General features: G+C 52.6%; 1 protein-coding gene across 4 annotated transcripts in view; it reads right to left on the bottom strand.

Moving 5' to 3' along the window:
• The window catches only part of SPIRE2 (spire type actin nucleation factor 2), a 37,056-nt gene extending 20,220 nt beyond the window's left edge, over positions 1-16,836 (bottom strand). Inside the window, exons 1-2 of one of the 4 annotated variants that reach the window (XM_053906798.1) lie at positions 16,467-16,836; positions 3,983-4,026 (exon numbers count right to left, since the gene is read on the bottom strand). In XM_053906798.1, the coding sequence (XP_053762773.1) occupies positions 3,983-4,026; positions 16,467-16,737 (315 nt within the window). In that variant the 5' untranslated portion in view covers positions 16,738-16,836. Of the gene's footprint in view, positions 1-3,982; positions 4,027-8,631; positions 8,707-16,466 lie in introns of those variants that run through there. The other 3 variants (XM_053906797.1, XM_053906799.1, XM_053906800.1) reach the window with 3 other exon arrangements.
• Positions 16,837-22,898: the final 6,062 nt, after the last annotated feature.

Genomic DNA, 22,898 nt, shown 5'->3' with positions numbered 1-22,898 from the left:
ATAGACAATCTAATTAAACATTAGCTTTTAATGTAACATACCAGTATATTTTATTTTATTTTTTTTAATTTGAAAAAAATTTTTTTTAACGTTTATTCATTTTTTGATACAGAGGGAGCATGAGTGGGGGAGGGACACAGAGAGAGGGAGACACAGAATCCGAAGCAGGCTCCAGGCTCTGAACTGACAGCACAGAGCCTGACCGGGGCTCGAACTCACGGACCGTGAGATCATGACCTGAGCTGAAGCTGGACGCCTAACCGACTGAGCCACCCGGGCGTCCCAATGTACCAGCACGTTTTACATCAGAGGACAAGGTTAGCACTCTTAATAAACGCTGCTAGAATAGTTAACTACAAATTTTAAAGTATTGACACTTGAACTCATGAAAAACAGCATCCTCTCACTTCAAAATATTTTAAACTCCACATAAATTCAATGTGTATAAATGTAACCCGAAAAAGAAAAGAACAAAACGATACTAGTCCCTGAGCGAAGGAGGGGAGAAGGAGGGGCTACCCCCGAAACAAGGGTCACAGTGACTGCAGGAGCCCAGCCAGGCATGGCTGGGGCCCACAATGCTACTGTTTGTGAGTGCTTGAAATTCTCCATAATTAATTCTTTTTAAAAATTTTTTTTAACACTTATTTATTTTTGAGACAGAGAAAGAGCATGAACAGGGGAGGGTCAGAGAGAGAGGGAGACACAGAATCTGAAGCAGGCTCCAGGCTCTGAGCCATCAGCACAGAGCTCGATGCGGGGCTCGAACTCACAGACTGTGAGATCATGACCTGAGCCGAAGTCAGCCGCTTAACCGACTGAGCCACCCAGGCACCCCATAATTAATTCTTTTAAAAGCGTATTAGCACGTTAAAAAATGTGTGAGTCTTGCAGTAGGGAGACCTCTTCACTCAGCACTTCTCAATTTTACTTGGCAGGAAACCCTACTTTCATGGACCACCATTAGTAACTGCGGAATCCGTGTTCTCTGGAGGGCATGTGCCAACTGTCACTCGTTTATCTGTTCAAATGCCATCCGCACCTGACACTCCCCGCTCACAGGAACACAGCCCTGAAAAGGTCGGGTCGGTTCGCACAGCAAAGCGCCACACGCAGCTGAACACAGAGGACGCGGGCACCTCCAGGGTCCCCGCTTCTGCTCTGCACGGCTTTCATATTTCGACATCTTCCCTTTACAAGGATACAAAATGACAGTGGCTCTTCTCATGTCATTAACTACTCTGAGCCCTTTGTTACTTACCTAGGGGACAACGTAACTCACCAGATAATGGCTGCTTTCTAGGTAAGGAGGGAGGCACAGGACCTCAGGGCACTGCTAGCAGCGGGCAAAGCTGGACTTAGGACTGGGGATCTGCTGGCGGCCGTAGGCCAAGACGGAAGGCCTCTTTGTGGCTCGTGGAGCCACGCCCTCACCTTCCACCCCCAAGTCCTCTGGCATCTCCTCTCACTTCCTGCATTGCCACCGCCTGGGGCCTGGAGGGTGGGGGGACAGCCCAAGCAGAGCTGGAGGAGGACACACGGGGAGCCAATGTTGGGCAGGAGACGTGGACAAGACAGCCTTCTCGGTCCTGCAGAAGTGCCTCAGGAAACCCTGAGCCTGGAGGGGGCCAGCGTGGGGGGAGGGGCGGACCTGTTAGGAAGAACAAGGCTCCAAAGAAGCAAAGTTCCAGCCTAAAGTCAACCCCCGTCTCTGACGCCCCCATCCCCACTTGGAGGCGGTCCTATCTCTGCTTTAGGCAGGCGAGGGTCACAGACCCAGCTCTTAAGTCACCACCCAAAATCATGAGTTGGAGGGCACAAGGCTAGGGCCAGGGGGAGTCCTCTGTGGCATGAGATCTCCAGAGAGTACCCTAATACCCACCAGGACTACAGCTGCCACTGGTTCTTTCTTGGCCCAGAGGTAGGTGCCAGGAAGGAGCCGATGGTGGAGGTTCACGCCCACTCAGCTCTAGAGACCCTGCTGACCCCAGGGCGGCTCTGTCCTGGTCCCTACCACATGGAGGCAGACAAAGGGGCCAAGTAGGAAAGTCCCCCGCCCCGGTGCAGTGCAGAGTATCACCGCAACCCAGCCATGCCTCTTTCTCCTCGTAGCTGGCCTAGAGTTAGAGGGTTAACTCCAACATGAGCCTCTTATCTGATAGGTGCTCTGTTAAAAGCTTCTCTGTGCCCCAGCCTGGTCCCTGGAAACTTTCCCTGAAAGGCAAAGAGCCCGTACTTTCCCATAAGGAAAAATCTGGGCAGCCAGCCAGAGTCTCAGAACCTAAGCCCGACCTGCCCGGAGTTACAGGAACTGAACAGGCTCCCAGTAGCCACAGGAGGCCAGCTTTACCCCGGTGCCAGTAGCAAGAATCTGGGTTAACACAAGCGGCCGCCCTGCCATAGTGGCTGGGGTGGGGCTCTCATGGTTCATCTTTGGGCCCACCAGCACAACAGTCCAGGTTCGACCCCCACGTACAAAGTTTGTGTGTATCTACCTCGTAAATACTTTCAAACTTGATAACAACAGGTCTCCTTTGGAATGCTGGGTAGCGGCTACAAACTCACTTGGGGACTCTGGGCCATAGGGACAGCCCTGGTTGCACCATCTGAAAGGCAGGGGAGAGTGTTCCGGGCCGTGGATAAACAAAGTATCCAGAACACTAGGAGGGCAGACAGCCCTGCCAGGAATGGAGAGGAGTCTTGAAAACATGTTGTTCTTTTTTCCAAAACAAATTACAGAAAGCAACATATAGTGACAACACCAGACCGCTTCAGAGCTCCGGTAACCACAGGCAGTGTGCTGCTGGGAAGGGTATCTTATCACTGATATTTTTTTTTTTAAGATTTTTTTTTTTAAGTTTATTTAGTTATTCTGAGAGAGACAGAGAACAAGCAGGGGAGGGGCAGAGAGAGAGGGAGACACAGAAGATCGGAAGCAGGCTGTGCACTGACAGCACAGAGCCCGACGCGGGGCTCGAACTCACAAACCGTGATACCATGACCTGAGTCGCAGTCAGACGCTTAACTGACTGAGCCACCCAGGCGCCCCTTATCACTGACATGATTGCCAGCATGTAGGGGCGCCTGGGTGGCTCAGTCAGTTAAGCGTCTGACTCTTGATTTCGGCTCAGGTCATGATCTCTTGGAACCAAGAGATTGAGCCCTGCGTCAGGCTCTGCACTGACAGAGTGGAGCCTGCTTGGGGTTTTCTCTTTCTCTCACTCTCTGCCCCTCCTACCTCGAGTGCTCCCTCTGTCAAAATACACATTAAAAAAATTGCAAGCACGTAGTAATAAGAAAAAAGAGGAAAACTCTGGGATGACTTTATTATTGTTTTTAAATTCTCCACAACAGAATATGTAGCCTCTTTTGGCCTGTGACCACCCCCTACCCTTGGTGTAACACTGTACTTAATATATAAACACACATTTGCATAGAGCTTTCTTAAAGGCGGTGGAATGATAAACATCAAATTCAGGACGAACTCCCCGGGGGGCAGGTGGATGGGACAGGGAGACACAGAGAAGTGCTCCTGGGAAGATCTGAACTCTGGGTCGGGCGGGGGCTCCTGGACATTGGCCACTGGGCTGGTTTTCCTGTTTGGCCCCCAGACCCACTCTGCCTGACACTCTGCACCCAGGGGCTCTCGCCTACAGACCACATCACCTTTGCTCCCTCCCCCGGCCGGTGTGAAGCAGAGCCTGGAGTCTGGGCCTAGAAGACAGGCAGACGGGGTATCATCGATGCCCTTCCCCTTCAGGCTTTCCTGGCTTGCCAGGTTCTGCACCACCCTGGTGGGCTCTCTGTCCTCACCTGTCCACTCTCTTCATCAAGTCCTTTCGATTAAGGTCTTTGAGTATTTTGTCTGTGTCCCACCTCCTGGGAACAATCGTGTAACTTTATATGCTTTCTAATTTACATTATATGACACATGTCAGTTTTAATGTGTACCAAGTAAACTTAAAAATTGTTTTAAAGGTACCTGGGCTTCTGAGCTGGCTGGTGACAACACCATCGTTGTGGACTCTGCAAGAGGAGATAACAGGCAGTCAGGACACGCCTCAACATCCCCGGGAACCAACAGATGGACTGCCCCCCCACCTTCCCCCTCAGGGACACACGGCGTACCCTCCACACTCTCCACTGGAACCCCCGAAAGCTTCGACAGGCCAAGCCGCCACTCATTTGGACAGACACCTGCAGACCCATCTTTGGGCCTGGATATCCAGGTGAGGGGCCAGAGAGTGACACACACCCCCCTGCCCACACCCCACATAGCAGTCACACCCCAAAGTGACCACGCAGCGGGGAGCAGGATCCCCTGGGGAAGCGTGCTTGGAGGCTGGAGGCAAGAGAGAATGAGTTAAGGCTCCTCCTTCGTAGGAAAGACCTCATGGTCTGAAACTCACAGTCTGAAGCCATGTGCCCCCGAATCATAGCAGAGTCAGATGAGAAACCCAGGCTCAACAGAAACAACAGATTTTGCTCTGGAATCGCTAAGAGCTGACTGAGCTGGGTAAGTCAGCATCCGGCCGCTACCTGCAGATTTAGAGATTTGCCCCCAGACTGTCAGCGCCTCTGTCAGAGAATCAGAGTCTCTGGGTTCAAGCCCAGGAGCTCAATTCAGCACTGTGTATTTTATGTTATTATTAAAACATGGCACTGAATTAACGTGTTTACAAATGCTCATCTGCTGTAATCCGTACACAAGCCAGGAGGTAGGTGGTTCTGTTACCCATTTCACAGATGAGGAAACCGAGGTCCAGAATGTCGAGCTCATTTCCCGGAAGTTGTCACAGCTAGTAAGTGGCGAGGCCAGGCCAAGGGGCCCCGGAATCTGCCTCAGCTGCTCCCCCACCCCCCACCCCACCCCCGGGTCCCTCAAGATGCCAGGCTGGATGAAACAGAGAAAACCCACCTACTTCTGCAACCTTCCTTGAATGAAGCATGCGGGTGGAATCTGTGCTAAGAGATGAACTTGAATTGCCTTAATTCTTTTTGGAATGAGGTAGGGTATGAAAAAAAAAAAAAACATACACCATGAAATTCTCTGCTAAGTGAACCTGCTAACTCCACAAATATTTTCAAAATGCCATTAAGAACTAGGAAGATTGCCAAAGATAGAGTTTGTGTTGAGCTGATCCAGTAAAATAATGGAAAACCATCCACTCCAACATCAAGAGAGTGGAAAGTGAGCAGCAAGTGGCAGACTGTGGCCTGCGTTTGAGAGTTCCATGAGTGTTTGTAGCTGTGATTGGATTGGGGCAATGGAAAGAAGACAACAGTCTCAGAACAGAGGCGCTCCCTGGAAGAGGCCAGGGCCCTGAGTCATCCTGAGGACCAAGAAGGGGAGGGGGGGCCAGCCAGCCCTTCAGTGCCCTTTGCAGACCGAGCACCATTCAGTCCTCTGGTCAATGGGAAGCCTTCTGGTTGGAATAATTTTAATGCCTGTGTCCCTGGTTTAAGCAGTCCATATGTTAACAAAAGTACACGTTTAGTAATCTAACTGTACTTCACGTTGGAAGGACTTGGGGAGTCTTTGGGTTTTGATGAGAAAGCTGTCCCCTCGGGAGGTTCAGGGCAGACATTGTGTCCAGCTCTTTGCCGCACAACTAACAAATGATTCATTACGGCTTCAATCCGCAACCACCACAGACAGGTTGGTGTCGTGACTCCCTCCTTACGGATGAGGAAACTGCGACTCAGGCAGATTGAGAAAATTACACAAAACCACACAGCTAAAAAATGACAGAGCGGGGACCCCTCCCAAGCACTGCCAGACCCCAAAGTGCACCCTCCTGAACCGCCCACCCAGAACACCCAAACATGACTTCATGGAGCTACAGTAGCTTTGTCACCAGGTTGATCACACAGCATTGTACAAACCACCTTTTCCTAATTTCAAAAACCGTCTTGGCGCGCCTGGGTGGCTCAGTCGGTTAAGCATCCGACTCCTGGTTTTGGCTCAGGTCCTGATCTCACAATTCGTGGGTTCGAGCCCCACATTGTGCTCTGCGCTGACAGCTCAGAGCCTGGAGCCTGCTTGGGATTCTGCTTGGGATTCTGTCTCCCTCTCTCTCTGCCCCTCCCACACACACTGTCTCTCTCTGAAAAATAATAAACATAAAAAAACCCACAACTGTCTTGGAGGGAAAGCAGTGAGACCCAGACAGAAGCAGGAGGCATCTAGGACTGCAGTGTTCTCCATGTCCATCAATGTCTCATTGAGGTAGGGCTGGACCCAGGACACATGGTTTCCATGGTGTTGCCCCCCCACTGGGTGCTTCTCCCTCCCTGCCAAGAAGAGCATCCTCACCAAGATGTACAGGAAAAGAAAAGCCGATGCGATTTCTTGTGTATAAAATGACGAATGAGGAGAAACCAAGACGCTCAGGAGTTTTCTTGGAAATGATCATGTGTCACAGTAGCGTTGGATGAAAGATTATCTGGAGAAGTCTGTGAGGCCTTCGCAGGCTAGAGTTCCCAGAGGAAGTGTCCCCCCCCCCAGCGGGTGGGGCGAGTGGTAGGACAGGTGTCTGATAGCCTCACCCCTCTGTGCCTGAGTGGGGAGTATGGGAAGGAGTTCAGCCCAGATTCCCACCTGTGATTATGACATTGAGGGTCTTGCCTCTGACCTCATTTCCTTATCTACGGATGGAGGCGATACCTGCCCAAGCTAACCCACGGCGTCACCCAAAGAACAGGTGAGGCACACAGTGTCACCTCAAAGAACAGGCGAGGTAACGAACGGATGCAGACACTTCTGAGGGCGCAATAGCCTGTGAGGATGTGCACAGCATCACTGTGCTATGATGACCATGGGACCGCCAGGACCTCCCGGCCAGTTTCAGACCAAGGGCCTCCTGCCTGTGACTCTCTTTAGGCTTGAGGTCAGGACAGGGAGTGGCCATGGAGGAGACACCCTCTTCAGCCCCCCAGAAGGAGACCGCACGCATGCGGGGGTCGGGGGGAGGCCAGCCAAAGCAGCAGCTACACTAGGCCTCCCAGGCTGGACACCCCCCCACACACTGAGGTCCCTAATTATGGACAATGAATGCAGACTCCACAAAGGGCAGGGTCCAAGCTCAAGCCCAGGGGGCCCCTGCCTTTCCAGATCTCAGGCTGTTTCCTCAGTACCCCCGTGCGGCTAAACAGCACGGTGGGTAGACCAAGGCCCTTGCAGGGCCCACACTCAATGCTGGTGGAAAATGGTCACGATCCCAAGGAAGGCAGCCTGCAGCATCTCTTAAAACTTCAGCCCTGGGGCGCCTGCGTGATTCAGTCAGTTGAGCATCTGACTGTTGGTTTTGGCTCAGGTCGTGATCCCAGGGTCATGGGACTGAGTCCCGAGTTGGGCTCTGAGCTTAGTGTGGAACCTGCTTAAGGCCCTCTCTCTCTCCTTCTGCCCCCTCCCGCTCATGCGCTCTCTCCCTCTAAAGATAAGAAATAATAATTAGGGCCCCTGGGTGGCTCAGTCGGTGAAGCGTCTGACTTCAGCTCAGGTCATGATCTCACGGTTCATGGGTTCGATCCCCGTGTCGGGCTCTGTGCTGACGGCTCAGAGCCTGGAGCCTGCTTTGGATTCTGTGTCTCCCCCTCTCTCTGCCCCTCCCTCGCTTGCACTCTGTCTCTCTCAAAAACAAACATTAAAGTTTTTTAATAAACCAATAGATACATAAATAAATAAAACCACCACCCCTACTTGTCTGGATTCAGCAGGTGTGCTCAGGTGCCATGACACCAGAGTCTACTCGCGTGGTGCCCCCCTAACAGCCAATCACCGGACGCGTGAATATCCCCAATCACCCTAACAGCCAATCACCGGACACGCGATATGATGTCGGCACGAGGGGGCACTGGACAGCCACCGACATGGAGGAGGTGTCCTCGGTAATGGGACAATCGGAGCCCCTACCGGGGGGAAGAGTTGCGAAGGGGCGCTATTTGCCACACGCTGGCCAACACGTAAAACACACCGGGCCTTCTCCTACTGTGAGAAGCCTGGCAGGAGACTCCCACCGCGCTGCCTTCACACTTTCTGAAATCGGAACGTGTGCTACGGCATTAAGAAATTAATTTCCGTGCACGTGACAGTGGCAAGAACACAGCACCCACCTCGCTCTCTCACAATCCAGGACGGGAGCTCGTGGTCCGGAGCAAGTCCCCGGCTCTCTCTGAGCCTCCTTGGAGTCCTCTTTCCAAACAGCTATCAGCTACCACACAGGGGATTATACAGATTAAACGAAAACAGGGCCTGCTGGCTCAGTCAGGGGAGCACTGGCCTCAGCGCTGAGAGTTCAAGCCCCATGTTGGGTATAGAGACTGCTTAAAAATAAAGTCTTAAAAGAAATGAAAACACACGTGGTATCTGGCACCTAGTATATGCTTCCATAAATGCTTGTCTCAATGTCAAATTTTAAAACTTAAATTAAGTAATGCCTCAGATCAAGCACTGATGTCTAGAAACGAGCTGGCAGCAACCAAAGCTAAGAGGAAAATGCCTGCTCAAGACTGGGAAGTTGTGTGTTTGCTCAGCAAGCAGAGAGCTCCGTGGGGCAACGGCGCCCGTGTCCCCCGGCCTCCGTTTCGCTTCCGCCCGTGCTCACCTCCACAGGCTCCGCTGACACCCACCTGCTTCTCCGCGAACTGACACCGCAGGGTGGGGTGTCCTCCCCCAGCAGCAAGGACCCAGGACCTACGTCACCCGAATCAATTCCAGGAAAGACCCGAGTCAGGGAAATGCGTGTGGGCCAGAGAACTCCCACAACGCAAGCGTAAGGATCAGTTAACCCTTGCATTTTCACACAGTCCTGGTGAGGGAACGGTCAGCGTTCCTCTGCTCCTGCAGAACTTCCCCACCCAGTGCCCGCCAGCGCGCCCTGGGGATAACGCCAGGAAGGCCCCACTCGTGGCCACAGCACACAGGCCGCAGCCTTGAAATGCAGTACCGTCTGAGGCGTTCCTCCCCGCTCGCCTAAGGATGGCTTACTTGAACTCCCTGAGTGCTCTTCAGGGATCCCCTCCTGTAGTCCTCCCCGCTGCCCCACTGCGTAGCCCGGGAAGGGTGAGGAACTTGGCCAATGTCACCTGGCTGAGATCCAATCCACGGCTAGCCTGGCTCTGAAGCCGACACCCAGACCGTGTGTTGTCCCCCTCGCTCACTGACCATCCCAGTCACCTCAAGTGAAAGGAGTCTTGGCCCTGGGGGTGTCCCAACACAGGGTGTGGCCTGGGGAAACCACACACCGTCAACTGGGGGTCACAGAGTGGGTCCTGGAACCGGCAGCAGCAGCATCATGGGGAGCCTGCTGAAAATGCAGATCTTAGGGCCACCCCAGCCCCAGGCAGTATCGGGCTCATCAGGGTGGGACCTAGCAGTCTGAGGGTCTGTCACATCCACCACTGGACTCAAGTGAGAACAGCCCCTGTAAAGCACTAGATGGAACATAATTCCAGAACCCGCGTTCTGATGTCACTGATGATGGAATCCAGGTGACAGAACAGTGACCATTCTACCCATGTGACTTTCCCCTCCACGGTGGGCCAAATAATGGCCCCCAGCCTGCCCACATTCCAATCCCCGGGACCTGTGGACATGTTAAGTTGTAAGGGGACAGGGGTAGCATTTGGGAGTAAGGCTGCTAATCTGCTGACCTTAAGGCAAAGACATTACCCTGGACTTCTGGCTTCTCCGACTGTAACAGAATAAATTCGAGCTGTTTTGAGCAGTGAGCTTGTGTAACTTGTTTACAGCAGCCAAAGGAAACCCTTGTGCCCTGCTCGTAAACCGTTCTGTCTTCTCTCCTTTGCAGACCCAGGTGCCCTCGACACCGAACAAGTGGGGTTTCCAGGCGGAGCTAAGACAGTGACAGGAGCCCCGGACTCCACGCATGCTGATTTGCCTAATTACTGGGCTGCCGTTTCCAGGCAAGTTTCCTCCTTGACTAGGTCCTTATTGGAGGTCAAACTCCCTCTGAGGAGTCAAACAGGATCAGAGCGAAACCCTGGCGCCTTCCTGCAGCTGATACTCACTGGCATATTTGTTCAAATGGCCACCTCCCAGGACCAGACCAACCAATACCACAATGCTTCCTTTGTGGGAGCCACTCACATACTTCCGGCCCCCACAGGTCACCCCCTCGTGCCCAATTGAGAAGATAGTTGATTCCATCACAGGGGACAGAGAACCCCTTCTTTGTGAAGACCTGGGTGGTGGGGGTTGCAGTGGGGGTGACCAGGGCCCTGAAGGGGGCAGAGGCCCTGGGGCTGTGTCTCATGAGCCAATCTCGAGGTTGCACAGGGACCCCAAAGACACCTCGACAGCTTCAACCTCTCCTAAGAGCACAGGGCAGAGGCTGCAAACGGCCAGTTAGGTACTGGGCCAGCCAAAGCGGCCACACAGGCTTCTCTTGGTCATCTGTGACAGCCAGCCCCAGGCTCACAGATGTCTGGACAGAGAGCATGGCTTATTGGGGGACGCCTTCCTGTGAGGTAATCTCTGCTCAGAGGTGAGACTGAATCAGGAATGCGATCTACAAACACCTGGCTCACACAGTCACACCCAGGCAGGTGTCCTTCCCAGCGCTCACACCCTCCCCAGGTAGAGGCCAGGAAGGTCACAGGGCACATGGACGATGTTTTACGTCACCGCGAAATGCACACGGGACCCTGACCAGGTGCACTCTACAGAGCCCCTTCCTCTTCCGAACGCTAGGACCCGAAATCCTGTGAAGGCACTCACGTGCGCCTGGAGGGCTGCTGGGCGAGGTACAAACAGAGACGGGAGACTCACTGCCACTCCTGTGGCACCCAGTGCTTTACCACACCAGGCACGTCCAAGGCTTCGCACAGCCCGTGAGGTGCAAAGAAGAGGAGTAACTCCCCGAGGCCAGGCCGCAGTCCTCACTCCCAGTCCTGCCCCCACCCCTCCCCACTGGGTGACTGGGTGCTTCGTGAACAAGTTTTCTCATCTGTGCAATGGGGATCAGAACAGCGTCAGGGGCGTAAACACGAGTGGGCCCAGCACATTCTTGCAAGAGCCTGAAAATGTCAGCCGCTGCCACCCTGGATTGTAAAGCAAAGTGCCCACCTGTCCCTGGGTGGCTGGGCTTCATCTCCACACCGCGCCTTGCCTGGGTGACCCTCACAAAGCATAACCAAGGCACAAAGAGTCCCCAAATGCCAAGGGTCCTGTGTGATAGCAAGGGCGGGCAGCACAGACAGCACTGGTGGGAGAAGGAGCAGGACCTGAGAGTTTCAGCCAGAAATATTCTGACTGCGACGAGACTTGTGACGAGGGAAGCAGGATTTCATCTTTCCAACCAGCTCTCACTTCTGCCCAACCAGCTCTCACTTCTGCCCAGCATATCAGGGGACAACATCACTGGACACTCATCCACCTTCATCTGTGCGAATGCCATTTAAAAAAAATACAGGCAACGAGGCGCCTGGGGGGCTCAGTCGGTTCAGCGTCCGACTTTGGCTCAGGTCACGATCTCACAGTTCATGGGTTCAGGCCCTGAGTCGGGTTCTGTGCTGACAGTTCGGAGCCTGCTTGGATCCTCGGTCACCGTCTCTCTGCCCCTCCCCTATTCACACACACATACACACACTCTCTCTCTCTTTCTCAAAAATAAACATTAAAAATAATAAAAAATAATAAATAATAAAAAAATACAGGCAAGCTAAAGAGACGGTCCTCAGTCACTCAGGAGGCGACCTCCCAGTGAGGTCTATGGAGTCCAGCTTGAACACCTAAAGCCCACAGGACTAGGGGGCCTCCCAAACCAGCGGCCCAGAACCAATCCTAGCGGCCACGGATCCCACCCTGTGGGAAAGGGAGAGGACGCACTGGGCCAGGAGACCGGAGGAACATCCACAGCAGGGCCAGCAGCCCCCCATACTTGTGCAGAGCACTGCAGAGACAACGAACGAGGGGGCATCTGTGTGTGTGTGTGTGTGTGTGTGTGTGTGTGTGTGTGTGTGTTGTGCCTGTGTGCACACACACTTCCCGGGCCCAAGGCTCTGTACTGTTCCCTCACTCGTCCTCACCCCTCCCCAGCATGTGCTACCAGCACACCAGTTTATGGAGGAGGGGGGCACTGGTGACGGTGAGATGCCAAACTCAGCTGCTGCTCTCGCTGCCAGGCCGAGGTGGAAAAGAGAATTCCAAGCCCAAGGCACCTGGGGGCCTCGGTCAGTTGAGTGTCTGACTCTTGATTTCAGCTGGGGTCTTGATCTCATTTTTGAGCCCCACATCAGGCTCTGTGCTGGCAGCGCAGAGCCCGCTCGGGATTCTTTCTCCCTCTCTCTCTGCCGCCCCCTCCCTGTTCACACTCTCTCTCTCTCACAAGAAATAAACATTTCTGAAAAAAAAGAATTCCAAGCCCCATAGAGCTCATGACACAGGACACCACCATCCAATGCACGACAGACTATCAATCGTTCCTGTGTTTGAACCTCAGGGCTGAAAATGAGATGAGTGGGAGGGCCCTGGGTCTGTGCAGTGGCGGCCACTCCGAGAGCCCTACCCTGGGGGCAGGTGCCAACGCTATGGGGGCCATGGGGGCAGCTGGCCTCCAGGCAGAAGAGGAAGGAGCAAGAAGGGGCTGGAGAGGCAGATGGGGCCCGGTGGACAGGTCACGTGAGGCGCCCAAGCAGAAAAGTAGGGCCTGTGAAAAGTTTTAGTACCAAAACTGACAAGAAAAAAAAAAATCAGAATAATAGGGCAGTGTGTACCTTAGCATCCACAGGAGGGGGAAGGTGGGAGGTGATGAGCTCACTCCCGTCTCAGACACACCTCTACCCACATTCATGTCCCACCTCTGCCTGCCCAAGAGAATTATGGTGGTGGACAGCCCGGTGCCTGGAGAAGTGTTTCCCGAGCAGTGGTAGGCCAGAAAGGCAGACGGTCTTTCCATCGAGGTAACAGCCAAACACGGGGAAGGGAAGCAGTCATTCTCCTGGGGGGAAGTGCCCAGGACAGCATCAGGTGGACAAAAGCCACTAAAAGCATGCCAGGGTCACAGGATCACTGACCAAGCTGCACTTAGGGAATTAGCTGTGCCTCGGGGAACGGCTCCACACAGATGCCTGACAGAGTTTCCTGCCTCAATTAAACAAACAAACAAAAAAAAAAAAAAAAAAAAAAGGAACCCTTTCCCCATCAAGAGGTTTTAATAATGGCCTCTTAAAAATAACTTCCCATGTGGGGCGCCTGGGTGGCTCAGTCAGTTAAGTGACCGACTGACTCTGTTTCGACTCAGGTCATGATCCCATGCTGACAACTGGGAGCCTGCTTAGGATTCTCCCTGCCCCTCCCCCCCCCCCACCCGCTCACATGTGCTCTCTCTCTCTCTCAAAATGAATAAAATAAACTTAAAAAAAAAAAAAAACTTCACGTTAACACATTTTCCCCACTTAAAAAAAAAAGTACCCCAAGCAGTTATGAAGTCTTCAGACTAAAGGTTAGGATTTGTTTCCACTTCGCTGTTAGAGGCGAGATGTATGCTCATACATTAATCATTCCCCCAAATGTGGTTTATTTTTGCGGATTCCTTTAAAGTTATTTTAAACACTTACTTAAGGCTAGATTTACCAGAACTTTGTACCGAGGGACCAGGTGAGCTAACATTAAAAGATGCTGATTTTCCCGATTGCTTTTTACAGCAAGAAATAAACACATATCCTTCAGTGAATTCACCACTCAAGTGCCAGCGAAATGGTGCATTAGCCACCCTTGAGGGCAGTTGGTCTAAAGTTTCAGCTGATTCGAGAAAGCTCAACCAGACTGAAGAGAAAGTTCAGGGCAATCCACTCTCCCTTATCTTTACAGACCAGCACGTCATATCTCTTATCCACCTTTATGAGACACGTTTCTGAGCGAAACCAAAGACTGCGTTGAATGGAAAATGGAACTGGGCTTCCTGATGTCCTGGGCTAGTAAGTCTCCACAGAGAGGCCAGGTGTGGCCTGAAACCCCAGCCTGGACCTCTGGCCTGGTTGTGGGTGCAGAGGCAGCAGGAAGTAGGAGCTGACACATCCTGGGAACTGGAGGGAGCTTGGTGACTACCAACAACGTTAGCCATCAACGTGCATTCTGGAGGACCAATGAGAAACATGGCTTGACTCTCTCCCAGTTCTCACACAGAGCTGTACTTCTCTGTGAGAGCTGCGCTCTCTGCTAACCAGCTACCACTCTGTACCTCAGTTTTCCAATCTTTAAAATCAGAGGGTCAGACCAGGCAGGCCCCTATAGTCCTGTCCCGCTCTGTGGTGCCAGGAGCCACATCTTCGGTTATACCCTTTTTTTATTAATTCTTTTAATGTTTATTTACTTTTTGAGAGAGAGAAAGAACGTGAGTGGGGGACGGGCGGAGAGAGAGGGGGAAACAGAGGATCCAAAGACGGGCTCTGCACTGACAGCAGATATCCTGACGCAGGGCTCAAACCCATGAACCACGAACCATGAGATCATGACCTGAGCTGAAGGCAGAGGCTTAACTGCTTAACCGACTGAGCCACCCAGGCACCCCGTATATTGTTATCTCCAGGGATGGAGAGGGACACAGGGAGGAATCTATAGCTTCAGGAGAAAAGCTCTTTGTGAATATGCAGAGTCTGGCCGCCGCCCCCCCCCAACCCCCGCGGGAGGGCGGGGATAAGGCCATCCAGCAAGGGCAAGCCTCTCAGGCCCACCTACGGAGACCTTGCATGCAAACATCAAGAGCTGGAGGCTGAATCCAAATCCTTCCTCTCTCTGTACAGCTTTGGGGAAGCCTGAGCCTCAGCTTAACTGGTAAAATGGGAATAAGACCATTTGAGCGTCTACTCACTGTTTTCACCTGTCAAATATCTTGGTGCTTTGTGTATGAAATACAGAAACTTGCAAATGTCTCATAGCAAAGGTGTAGAGGGAGGTAGGAGCGGGGCACAGGGCTGAGAAGGACCTTGGGAGAAATAGAGTGATGGTCGCAGGGCGGGTTCAACAGACCCTCCTGTGACCAGAGCAGCTATAGCTCCTGTGCAGCTTTGTGCTGGTCCTTTCGTGTCCTCCATGAGGACTCGTGCAAACCACAGTCTCAGGACTAGAGAGGGCCCAGCTCTCCTCCAGCACACATAGCGGGCCTTTGTGTTTCCTACACAGTATTAGCTTTTGGGTTAGTATCACCCAACATTCTAGGGGTGCCTGGGTGGCTCAGTCACTTGAGCGTCTGACTTCGGCTCAGGTCATGGTCTCCACAGTTCATGGGTTCAAGCCCCACGTTGGGCTCTGTGCTCACAGCTTGGAGCCTGGAACCTGCTTTGGATTCTGTGTGTGTCTCTCTCTCTGTGCCCCTGCCTTGCTTGCGCTCTCTCTCTCAAAAATAAATAAACATTAAAAAAAAATTTTTTTTTAGTTACCATATGCTCTAGACCAGTAGTACAGTTCTCCAGGGAAGAAAATACATTATTTTTTTTCCTAAGAAAGAGGCTAAAAATCACTTAGATTCACTATTTTGAGTAGACTTCAAATATCTTTCAAGGGATTATTTGTTCTTGATGATTAAGAGCAGGAAAACCAAGCAGACTGTTCCCAAAATTTTACACACTCTTCTTGCTATTAAACCCAGGAAACTGGTAAATTCAGCAGATTCCAAAGAAGACACAGCTTCCTCCTTAGACCTTCATCTCCACGAAAAAAAGCTCCAAGAAGACATTCATTCGTTCCTTTCCAGCGTAAGGCATCTGCAGTCACCCATGCAAGAAGGGTTCCACACCAGGAATCACTGGATGAAAAAGACTGAGGGCTATAGACCCCAAAGCAGAAGGAACCAACGCCAGGTGGGGAGAGGTGGGGGTAGGAGAGGCAGAATTGGGTCTATGGAAGGTACTCAACCATCAAAAGCCAAAATCCTTCTCCTGTGAGTTAAATAAGCGAACCGCAGGCTGCCCACCGGCAACCAGAGGATGGTCGGCGGAGGGTTCTAGGAAAGGGAGGGGGTATCCCAACACCAGGTGAGAGAGAGAAGAATGGGGAGAAGCCGTCCAGCAAAGGAAGGGTGTGGAAGGGTGCGAAAAGGGGGGCTCCTGCAGGGGTTCAGGACTCGGAGGGTGTGGAAGGGGGCGCCGGCTCCAGACAGGGAGGGTGCAGAGAGGGGGCTCCACGAGAGGGAGGGTGGGGACGGAGAGGGCTCGCACCCAGCAGAGGACGAGAAAGGACAGGAGAGGAGAGGTCAGAGGAGGAGAGAGGAGATGGGGGGAGAGGGGAGAAGGGGGGAGAGGGGAGAAGGGGGGAGAGGGGGGGGGGAGGGGGGAGAGGGGGAGGAGAAGAGAGGAGGGGAGAGGAGGAGAGGAGAGGGCCGAGGAGAGGGGAGGGTCGCAGCCCATCCCCCCACACCCCGCGCGCGCGCTCCCCGGCCCCCACCCCCGCCCCCCGGCGCGTCCTGCGCGCCCGGCCACACCCCCGCGCGCCCGCCGGCCCTCACCCGCGGCCCCTGGCTCCCGCCGCGCGCTGACCGAGCCGTCCCGGCGCAGGAGGATGTCGGCCGTGTCCCGGATGCGCCGCCCGCCGCCCGGCGCGCCCCGCAGCCCGCGGCAGCCCTGGAAGCACACGGCCCACGCCTGCTCTTCGTTGATGGGCTGTTCGTATGCCTTCAGCACCTCCTCCAGGGACAGCTCCCACGGCTCCGGCCGCCCCGCGCCCCCGGCCCGCTCCCCCGCGGCCGCGTCGCCGCTGGAGCTGCCGGCCCGGGCCATGGCCGCCCCATTATCGCCTCCTGCGCGCCCGGCCGGTTTCCATAACAGCCGCGCCGGGGCGGCCGACGCACCCGCCGAGCGCGGGGGGCGGGTCCCGCGCTGCCGGCCGCTGCTTTGTCATCCTCGGGCGGCCCCGCCCCGCGCAGCGGCCGCAGGTGAGGGCGGGGCCGGCGCGGGAGCGAGGGGGGAGGGGGCGCCGGGCCCGGTGGCGGGGGTGGGGGGGGGTTGCGCAGGGGCAGAGGGGAGGGGCGCGGTGTGGCGGGTGGTGAGGGAAGCTGGGAAGGCTGCGCTCCCGGCCCTGGGGGACCGGGCGGGCCAGGCGGAGTGGGGGAGGTGCGGGGTGGCTGGGCGCGCAGAGCCGGGGCCGGAGGGAGGCGCGCTCCCCAGGCTCTCTGACGCTTGTGTAAGGAGGCACCCCGTCCAAGACACTGCAGTGATTGGGGGCCTCGGGCACTATTGATGCTGGAATGCGGGAGACAGTGAAGAGGCATGTGAACCCCCACCCCCACCCCGCACAAACACACATCCGACTTCGGTTCGGAGGAGCAAATGCCTGCAGTGGCCTCTGTGGGGGCCGGCTGGCAAGGTGACCTCAAGAGGTCACTTACTACAGAGCGATGTGAGCCGGGGAGACCCTGCGCTATGAAGTATTCGATGAAGGACTCTTTGTAGCAGGAGACCCAAGTCTGGATTAAATGCTCGAGTGTCTCCCTGAAAAATAAACAGAGGCGGAGCTCTCACTTGAAAGTTATCTGTGCCTGCATTCCAAGCCAGCTCACTCACGGGAGGGGCGGCACCCAGGCACACAAGTAACTTTACTCACGCAAATCCCGAGACCTCCTGAGCCATAGTTGTAACTGGGTCAGGATAGCAGGGCCCAAATGCAATTGGAAAATAGTTGGCCTTAAGGCGACTGGTCCCAAACCTGGATCCCTGGGAAGAGGGGATCGCCACAGCAAGGTGGCAATTAACACTTTGGGGAAAGGGGATGGGCACTTGGTGAGGGGTGTAGGCTGCCCCCTGGGGCCCTAATGTCACATCATCCCATCTGGATGTATAATTTTCGAACAGAAAGGAATTTGATAAAGATGAATTGTGCCAAAAGTTTTTACATTCAACAGCTGGGCAACTTTCAGTTCACCAAGCTTACGCAGCCAAAAATAACAGCATTGGTGCTTTGTAGAAGGAAAAGTAGAGACATGGAGTGCAGGAATAGCCTATCTCCTGAATAAATTGTGCAAAGAACCTAGGACTCAGGTTAATCTTCCTGTCTGGCCTTTGCTCCTTACCCCCCACCCCACCAACCATGGGTACAATAGGGTGAGCGAGAAATTTCACGGCTACTTTAGGACAGCAGTAGCAAGAAACCTTCAGGGAAGAGTCTTAATTCACAAGCAGTAGCTTCTGCACAGTGGTTTAGGAAAGTTCCTGCCTCAAGTCACACAGTGCCAGGTGTATGTGATCTGGAAACTCCTCTCCCAACACAGTGGGCCCAAACAAGGAGTGGTTTTTGCTTTCAGATTCCAGGGAAATAAAGACTTCCATTCACAACACCTCTGGTCGTGTAGCTCTCACCACCAACTCTTCAGAAACCAGGGCCGTTGCTCCCACCACAGCTTGGCTGACCCCTCCCCTTCCGGGAGCCAGGGGCACCCTCAGGAGGGGCACCCTTAGGTGCAGTGAGTGGACAGAGCGGAAGGTGATAATCACTTTGATTGGAAGCCAGTTAGGCTGTAGCAAGACGTTCCTTCCCCCTTCTTCAAAGGGTCTCAGATTTCCTTAATTGACCACATGGTTTTAGGATCTCATTTGATGAGCATGGGCCTTGCTGAGGGGCCTCATGTAGTGGACTGATACCTAGCTGACCAGTGGCCCTTGAGTTCACCTGTGTGAGATGACAATACTCTTTCTGATCTGGCCCTGTTCTTTCAGGAGTCCCTGAGCACCTTCCAAGACATTAGCCAGAAAGATTCAGAACAGGGATTTTAATGGGATTTTATAAAAGTTAGGTTCTGGGGGCACCTGGGTGGCTCAGTTAAGCGTCTGACTTTGGCTCAGGTCATGATCTCACAGTTCATGAGTCTGAGCCCCATGTGAGGCTCTGTGCTGAGCCTGGAGCCTGCTTCGGATTCTGTGTGTGTCTCTCTCTCTCTGCCCCTCCCCCACTAGCACTCTGTCTGTCTCTCTCTCAAATACATAACATTAAAAAAGAAGTTAGGTTCTCTTTATCTTTTTTCCTTTTTTTTTTTTTTGTTCTTAAGCTATTCATTTATTTATTTTTAAGATTATTCTTTCCTAAGTGATCTCTTGAACTCACAACCCCAAGACCCAGAGTCACATGCTCTACTGACTGAGCCAACAAGGAGCCCCTTAAGTAATTTATTTTTATTTTTTATTTTAAAAGTTAAAAAAAAATTTTTAATGTTTTATTTATTTTTGAGAGTGACAGTGGAGGAGGAGAGCGAGGGGAACAGAAGATCCAAAGCAGGCTCTGCGCTGACAGCAGCAAGCCGGATGTGGGGCTCGAACTCACAAACTGCAAGATCATTACCTGAGTTGATATCATATGCTGAACCAACTGAGCCACTCAGGTGCTCCCCCCCTTTTTAAAAAATTTTAGGGGCGCCTGGGTGGCTCAGTCGGTTAAGCGGCCAACTTCGGCTCAGGTCATGATCTCGCGGTCCGTGAGTTCGAGCCCCACGTCGGGCTCTGTGCTGACAACTCAGAGCCTGGAGCCTGTTTCGGATTCTGTGTCTCTGACTTTCTGACCCTCCCCCATTCATGCTCTGTCTCTCTCTGTCTCAAAAATAAATAAACGTTTTAAAAATAAATAAATAAATAAAATAAATAAATAAAAAATTTTAATGTTTATTTATTTACTTTTGAGAGAGAAAGAGAGCACAAATGTAGGAGGGACAGAGAGAGAGGGAGACACAGAATCCAAAGCAGTCTCCGGCTCTGAGCTGTCAGCACAGAGCCCGACGCGGGGCTTGAATTCACAAACTGTGAGATCACGACCTGAGCCGAAACCTAATAAGATGCTCAACAGACTGAGCCACCCAGATGCCGAAGTAATTTATTTTTAAATTATAAGATTTACAGTGCTTTGGCTATGCAAAATAGCATGATGGAAATCAAACCAAATCCATATGCCAAAAGAGTACTTATCTCTTGATGTTTCAAGCTTTGTCCCCTTAGCCGTGACCAAAATGAGGGACCAGAAGCATCAGTCAATTCTCTAGATGTTTGTAGAAACTACATCGTTTGTTCTCCTAGGTCATTTATGCACCCAACCTCCCAGAAAGTACCGGATGAGACGTAGATATGGGCCTACAGTGAGGAGGAAGGCTGACATTGGCCTAAGGGTGGTGGCAGCAGTGAGAGGGATTCTAAGCTTGTAGACTGGGTGCCCAAGAGCAGCTTCTAAGCCGATAATAAGAAATGAGGCGTGAATCCACTGGAAGAGAAACCTGATAAAATTTTCCCGTGGCTCTAGCAACTGGGCGCACCCGACTTCTCACCTGGTTGGTGGGAACTCTGGGTGCAGTGACAAGTTCTATCTGTTAGTCATAAGTCACAGTCAAGATAACCATGTCCTTCCTGTGGGGGAGTACCAAGCCCAGCCCATACTTTTTTTTTTTTTAAGTTTAATTATTTATTTTTGAGAGAGAGAGAGAGAGAGAACACAAGCAGAGGGGTGCAGAGGGAGAATCTCAAGCAGGCTCTGCGCTGACACATAGATCCGGATTTGGGGCTCCAGCTCACGAACCATGAGATCGTGACCTGAGCAGAAATTAAGAGTTGGACACTTAACCAGATGAGCCACCCAGGCACTCCCCCAGCCCACACTTTTGATAAAAGGTAGTGAAGGGGCACCTGGGTGGCTCAGTCAGTGAAGCGTCCGACTTCAGCTCAGGTCATGATCTCGTGGTCTGTGAGTTCGAGCCCCGCATCAGGCTCTGTACGGACAGCTCGAAGCCTGGAGCCTGCTTCGGATTCTGCATCTCCCTCTCTTGGCTGCTGTGCTTGGGGACAGGATAGGAACACTGAGTGCATTGACCGACCACCAACGCTTGGAATTGGAGAGTTACTTATCAGTTCATCACATTAGCAAAGATGCTCCCCAAATATTCACTCTATGGGGTAGGCTGTTCATGTTCACAACACTGGGGAGCACCAAGCATTCATGTCTTCTGCCTGGGAAGGACCAGTAGAAAACCCGCTGATGTCCCTTCCTGCCCCTTGTGAGTGAATAATAGCACACAAGGAAACATGGTCTCTATAAATGGATGTGGTACAGGTGCTTGATGTGAGCAGGGAGCCCCACTGGTTATGCTGTTTTTAACCATGTGTTTGATGCTTTGCAGGGGCCTTATGTAGATCGTGCCCATACCATGGGAGTGCAGTTGGAGGGGTGGGTGGCTCACAACTGCAGTTAGCCATAGATCCAAAAGCTCTAAGAATTATACCTCTAAGGGGCCCCTGGATGACTCAGTCAGTTAAGTGTCTGATTCTTGATTTCGGCTCAGGGAATGAGCTCATGGTTCCTGAGTTTGAGCCCCGGCATGCTGGCAGTGTAGAGCCTCCTTGTGACTCTCAATCAATCTCTCTCTCTCTCTCTCTCTCTCTGTCTCTTTCTGTCTTTCTCTTTCCACCACTCCTCCCTGCCCCTTCCCCAACTCACTCATGCTTGTGCTCTCTCAAAATAAGAAAATAAACTTTAAAAATTTTTTGAAAAGGGGCACCTGAGTGGCTCAGTTGGTTCAGTGTCTGACTTTACCTCAGGTCATGATCTCATGGTTCCTGACTTTGAGCCCCACATCAGGTTCTCTGCTGTCAGTGTAGAGACCACTTAGGATCCCCTGTCTCCCTGTCTCTCTGCCCCTATCCCACTTGTACTCTCTCAAAAATAAACATTAAAAAAAGCTAAAAAAAAAAAAAACACCTCTGAGCATCTTTGCAGACACAGAAGCTAGACAGTCCTAATTTTAGCTCCTGGGGTTCAAAAAGATAAGTTGAGGCTGGATTCCCAGGTGCGCTTGTGGATTACAGTTACATGATCCCAGGAGAGCAGTACAGGGCTCCGGGGTCCAGGATGGCATCACGAGAGTGCTCTGAGTGTTCTGAGACAAAGTTCAGAGCGAGTCAAGTGCACGGGCAGTTCTATTCCCCTAGACACAGGGAGAACCGCTTCACCTGTGGCAAGCGAAGTGCAGAGTTTTCTCTCTGTCCACACCTTACTCCACTTCCGATTGAAAAGCAGGTCAGCTTTTCCCGAGGGACCCATACACACTGAGGGCAGTGAGCACCCAGGCCCCCTGTTGCCGCAGTTCAGAGGCCCCTGAATGTCCCCTTTGTCATGCTCCTTGCAGCCAGGCAAGGCTCAGGGGTCTGGGAGGAAAAGCTGAAACTCGATAGGCAGTGGTTTTGTACATTAGGTTTATTTTGGGATGATGATAAAGGCCATGAATCCCATGGGTGTCAGATAGAGCCCGAATGTGCTTCATCTCTGAAAGGGAGCGCAGGATAGTCGCGAGGGAAGGACCCTGGGCCTGGGCGTTCCTTGAAGGCTAGTAGTTGTGAAGACACAGAGGCTAACGTGACTGAGCCCGAACAGACGGAGAAAGCAGGAGGGAAAGGGAGGAGGAGGAGGACATTCAGAGCACAGAATGAGGACTAAAGTTCCAGAGCTAAGCCAAGATGACTGAGGAAACCCTAGGAGGTCATAGACAGCAGGCAGGGCCGTTCTGTGTGTCACAGGACAAGGAGAGGGGATCAGGGGTAAATACATGAGGACACTATTTGCTTCCCACCGAAGACATTCAAGGTCATTTACAAAGTTTGAATTTATTTATGTTATGAACAGGTAATGCAGGATGGTTAAAAATGAGTCCGGGACTTTCCAAATTATTACTCAAACACTAGCTGCTGTATGAACCTCTCTCTCTCTCTCTCTCTCTCTCTCTCTCTCTCTCTCTCTCTCTCCCTCTCTCTCTCTCTCCCATCACATCTTTCTCAGCCTGGAGCAAAGGAAATTTTACATCACAAGTGACAATTATCTTGATGATAGGATGAGCCTCAGATGCCTGTGTGGGGCCTGAACTTTGTAAGAATATAGAAATAACTGTGCAAATTGGTGTTGGCTAATTTGACAGGACTTG

Source organism: Panthera pardus, unplaced genomic scaffold, assembly GCF_024362965.1.
Source record: "Panthera pardus isolate Hobbes unplaced genomic scaffold, ASM2436296v1 HiC_scaffold_19, whole genome shotgun sequence".
Classification (NCBI taxonomy): domain Eukaryota; kingdom Metazoa; phylum Chordata; class Mammalia; order Carnivora; family Felidae; genus Panthera; species Panthera pardus.
Note: the sequence above shows the minus strand (reverse complement) of the source record. Positions and strands in the feature narration are given on the sequence as shown.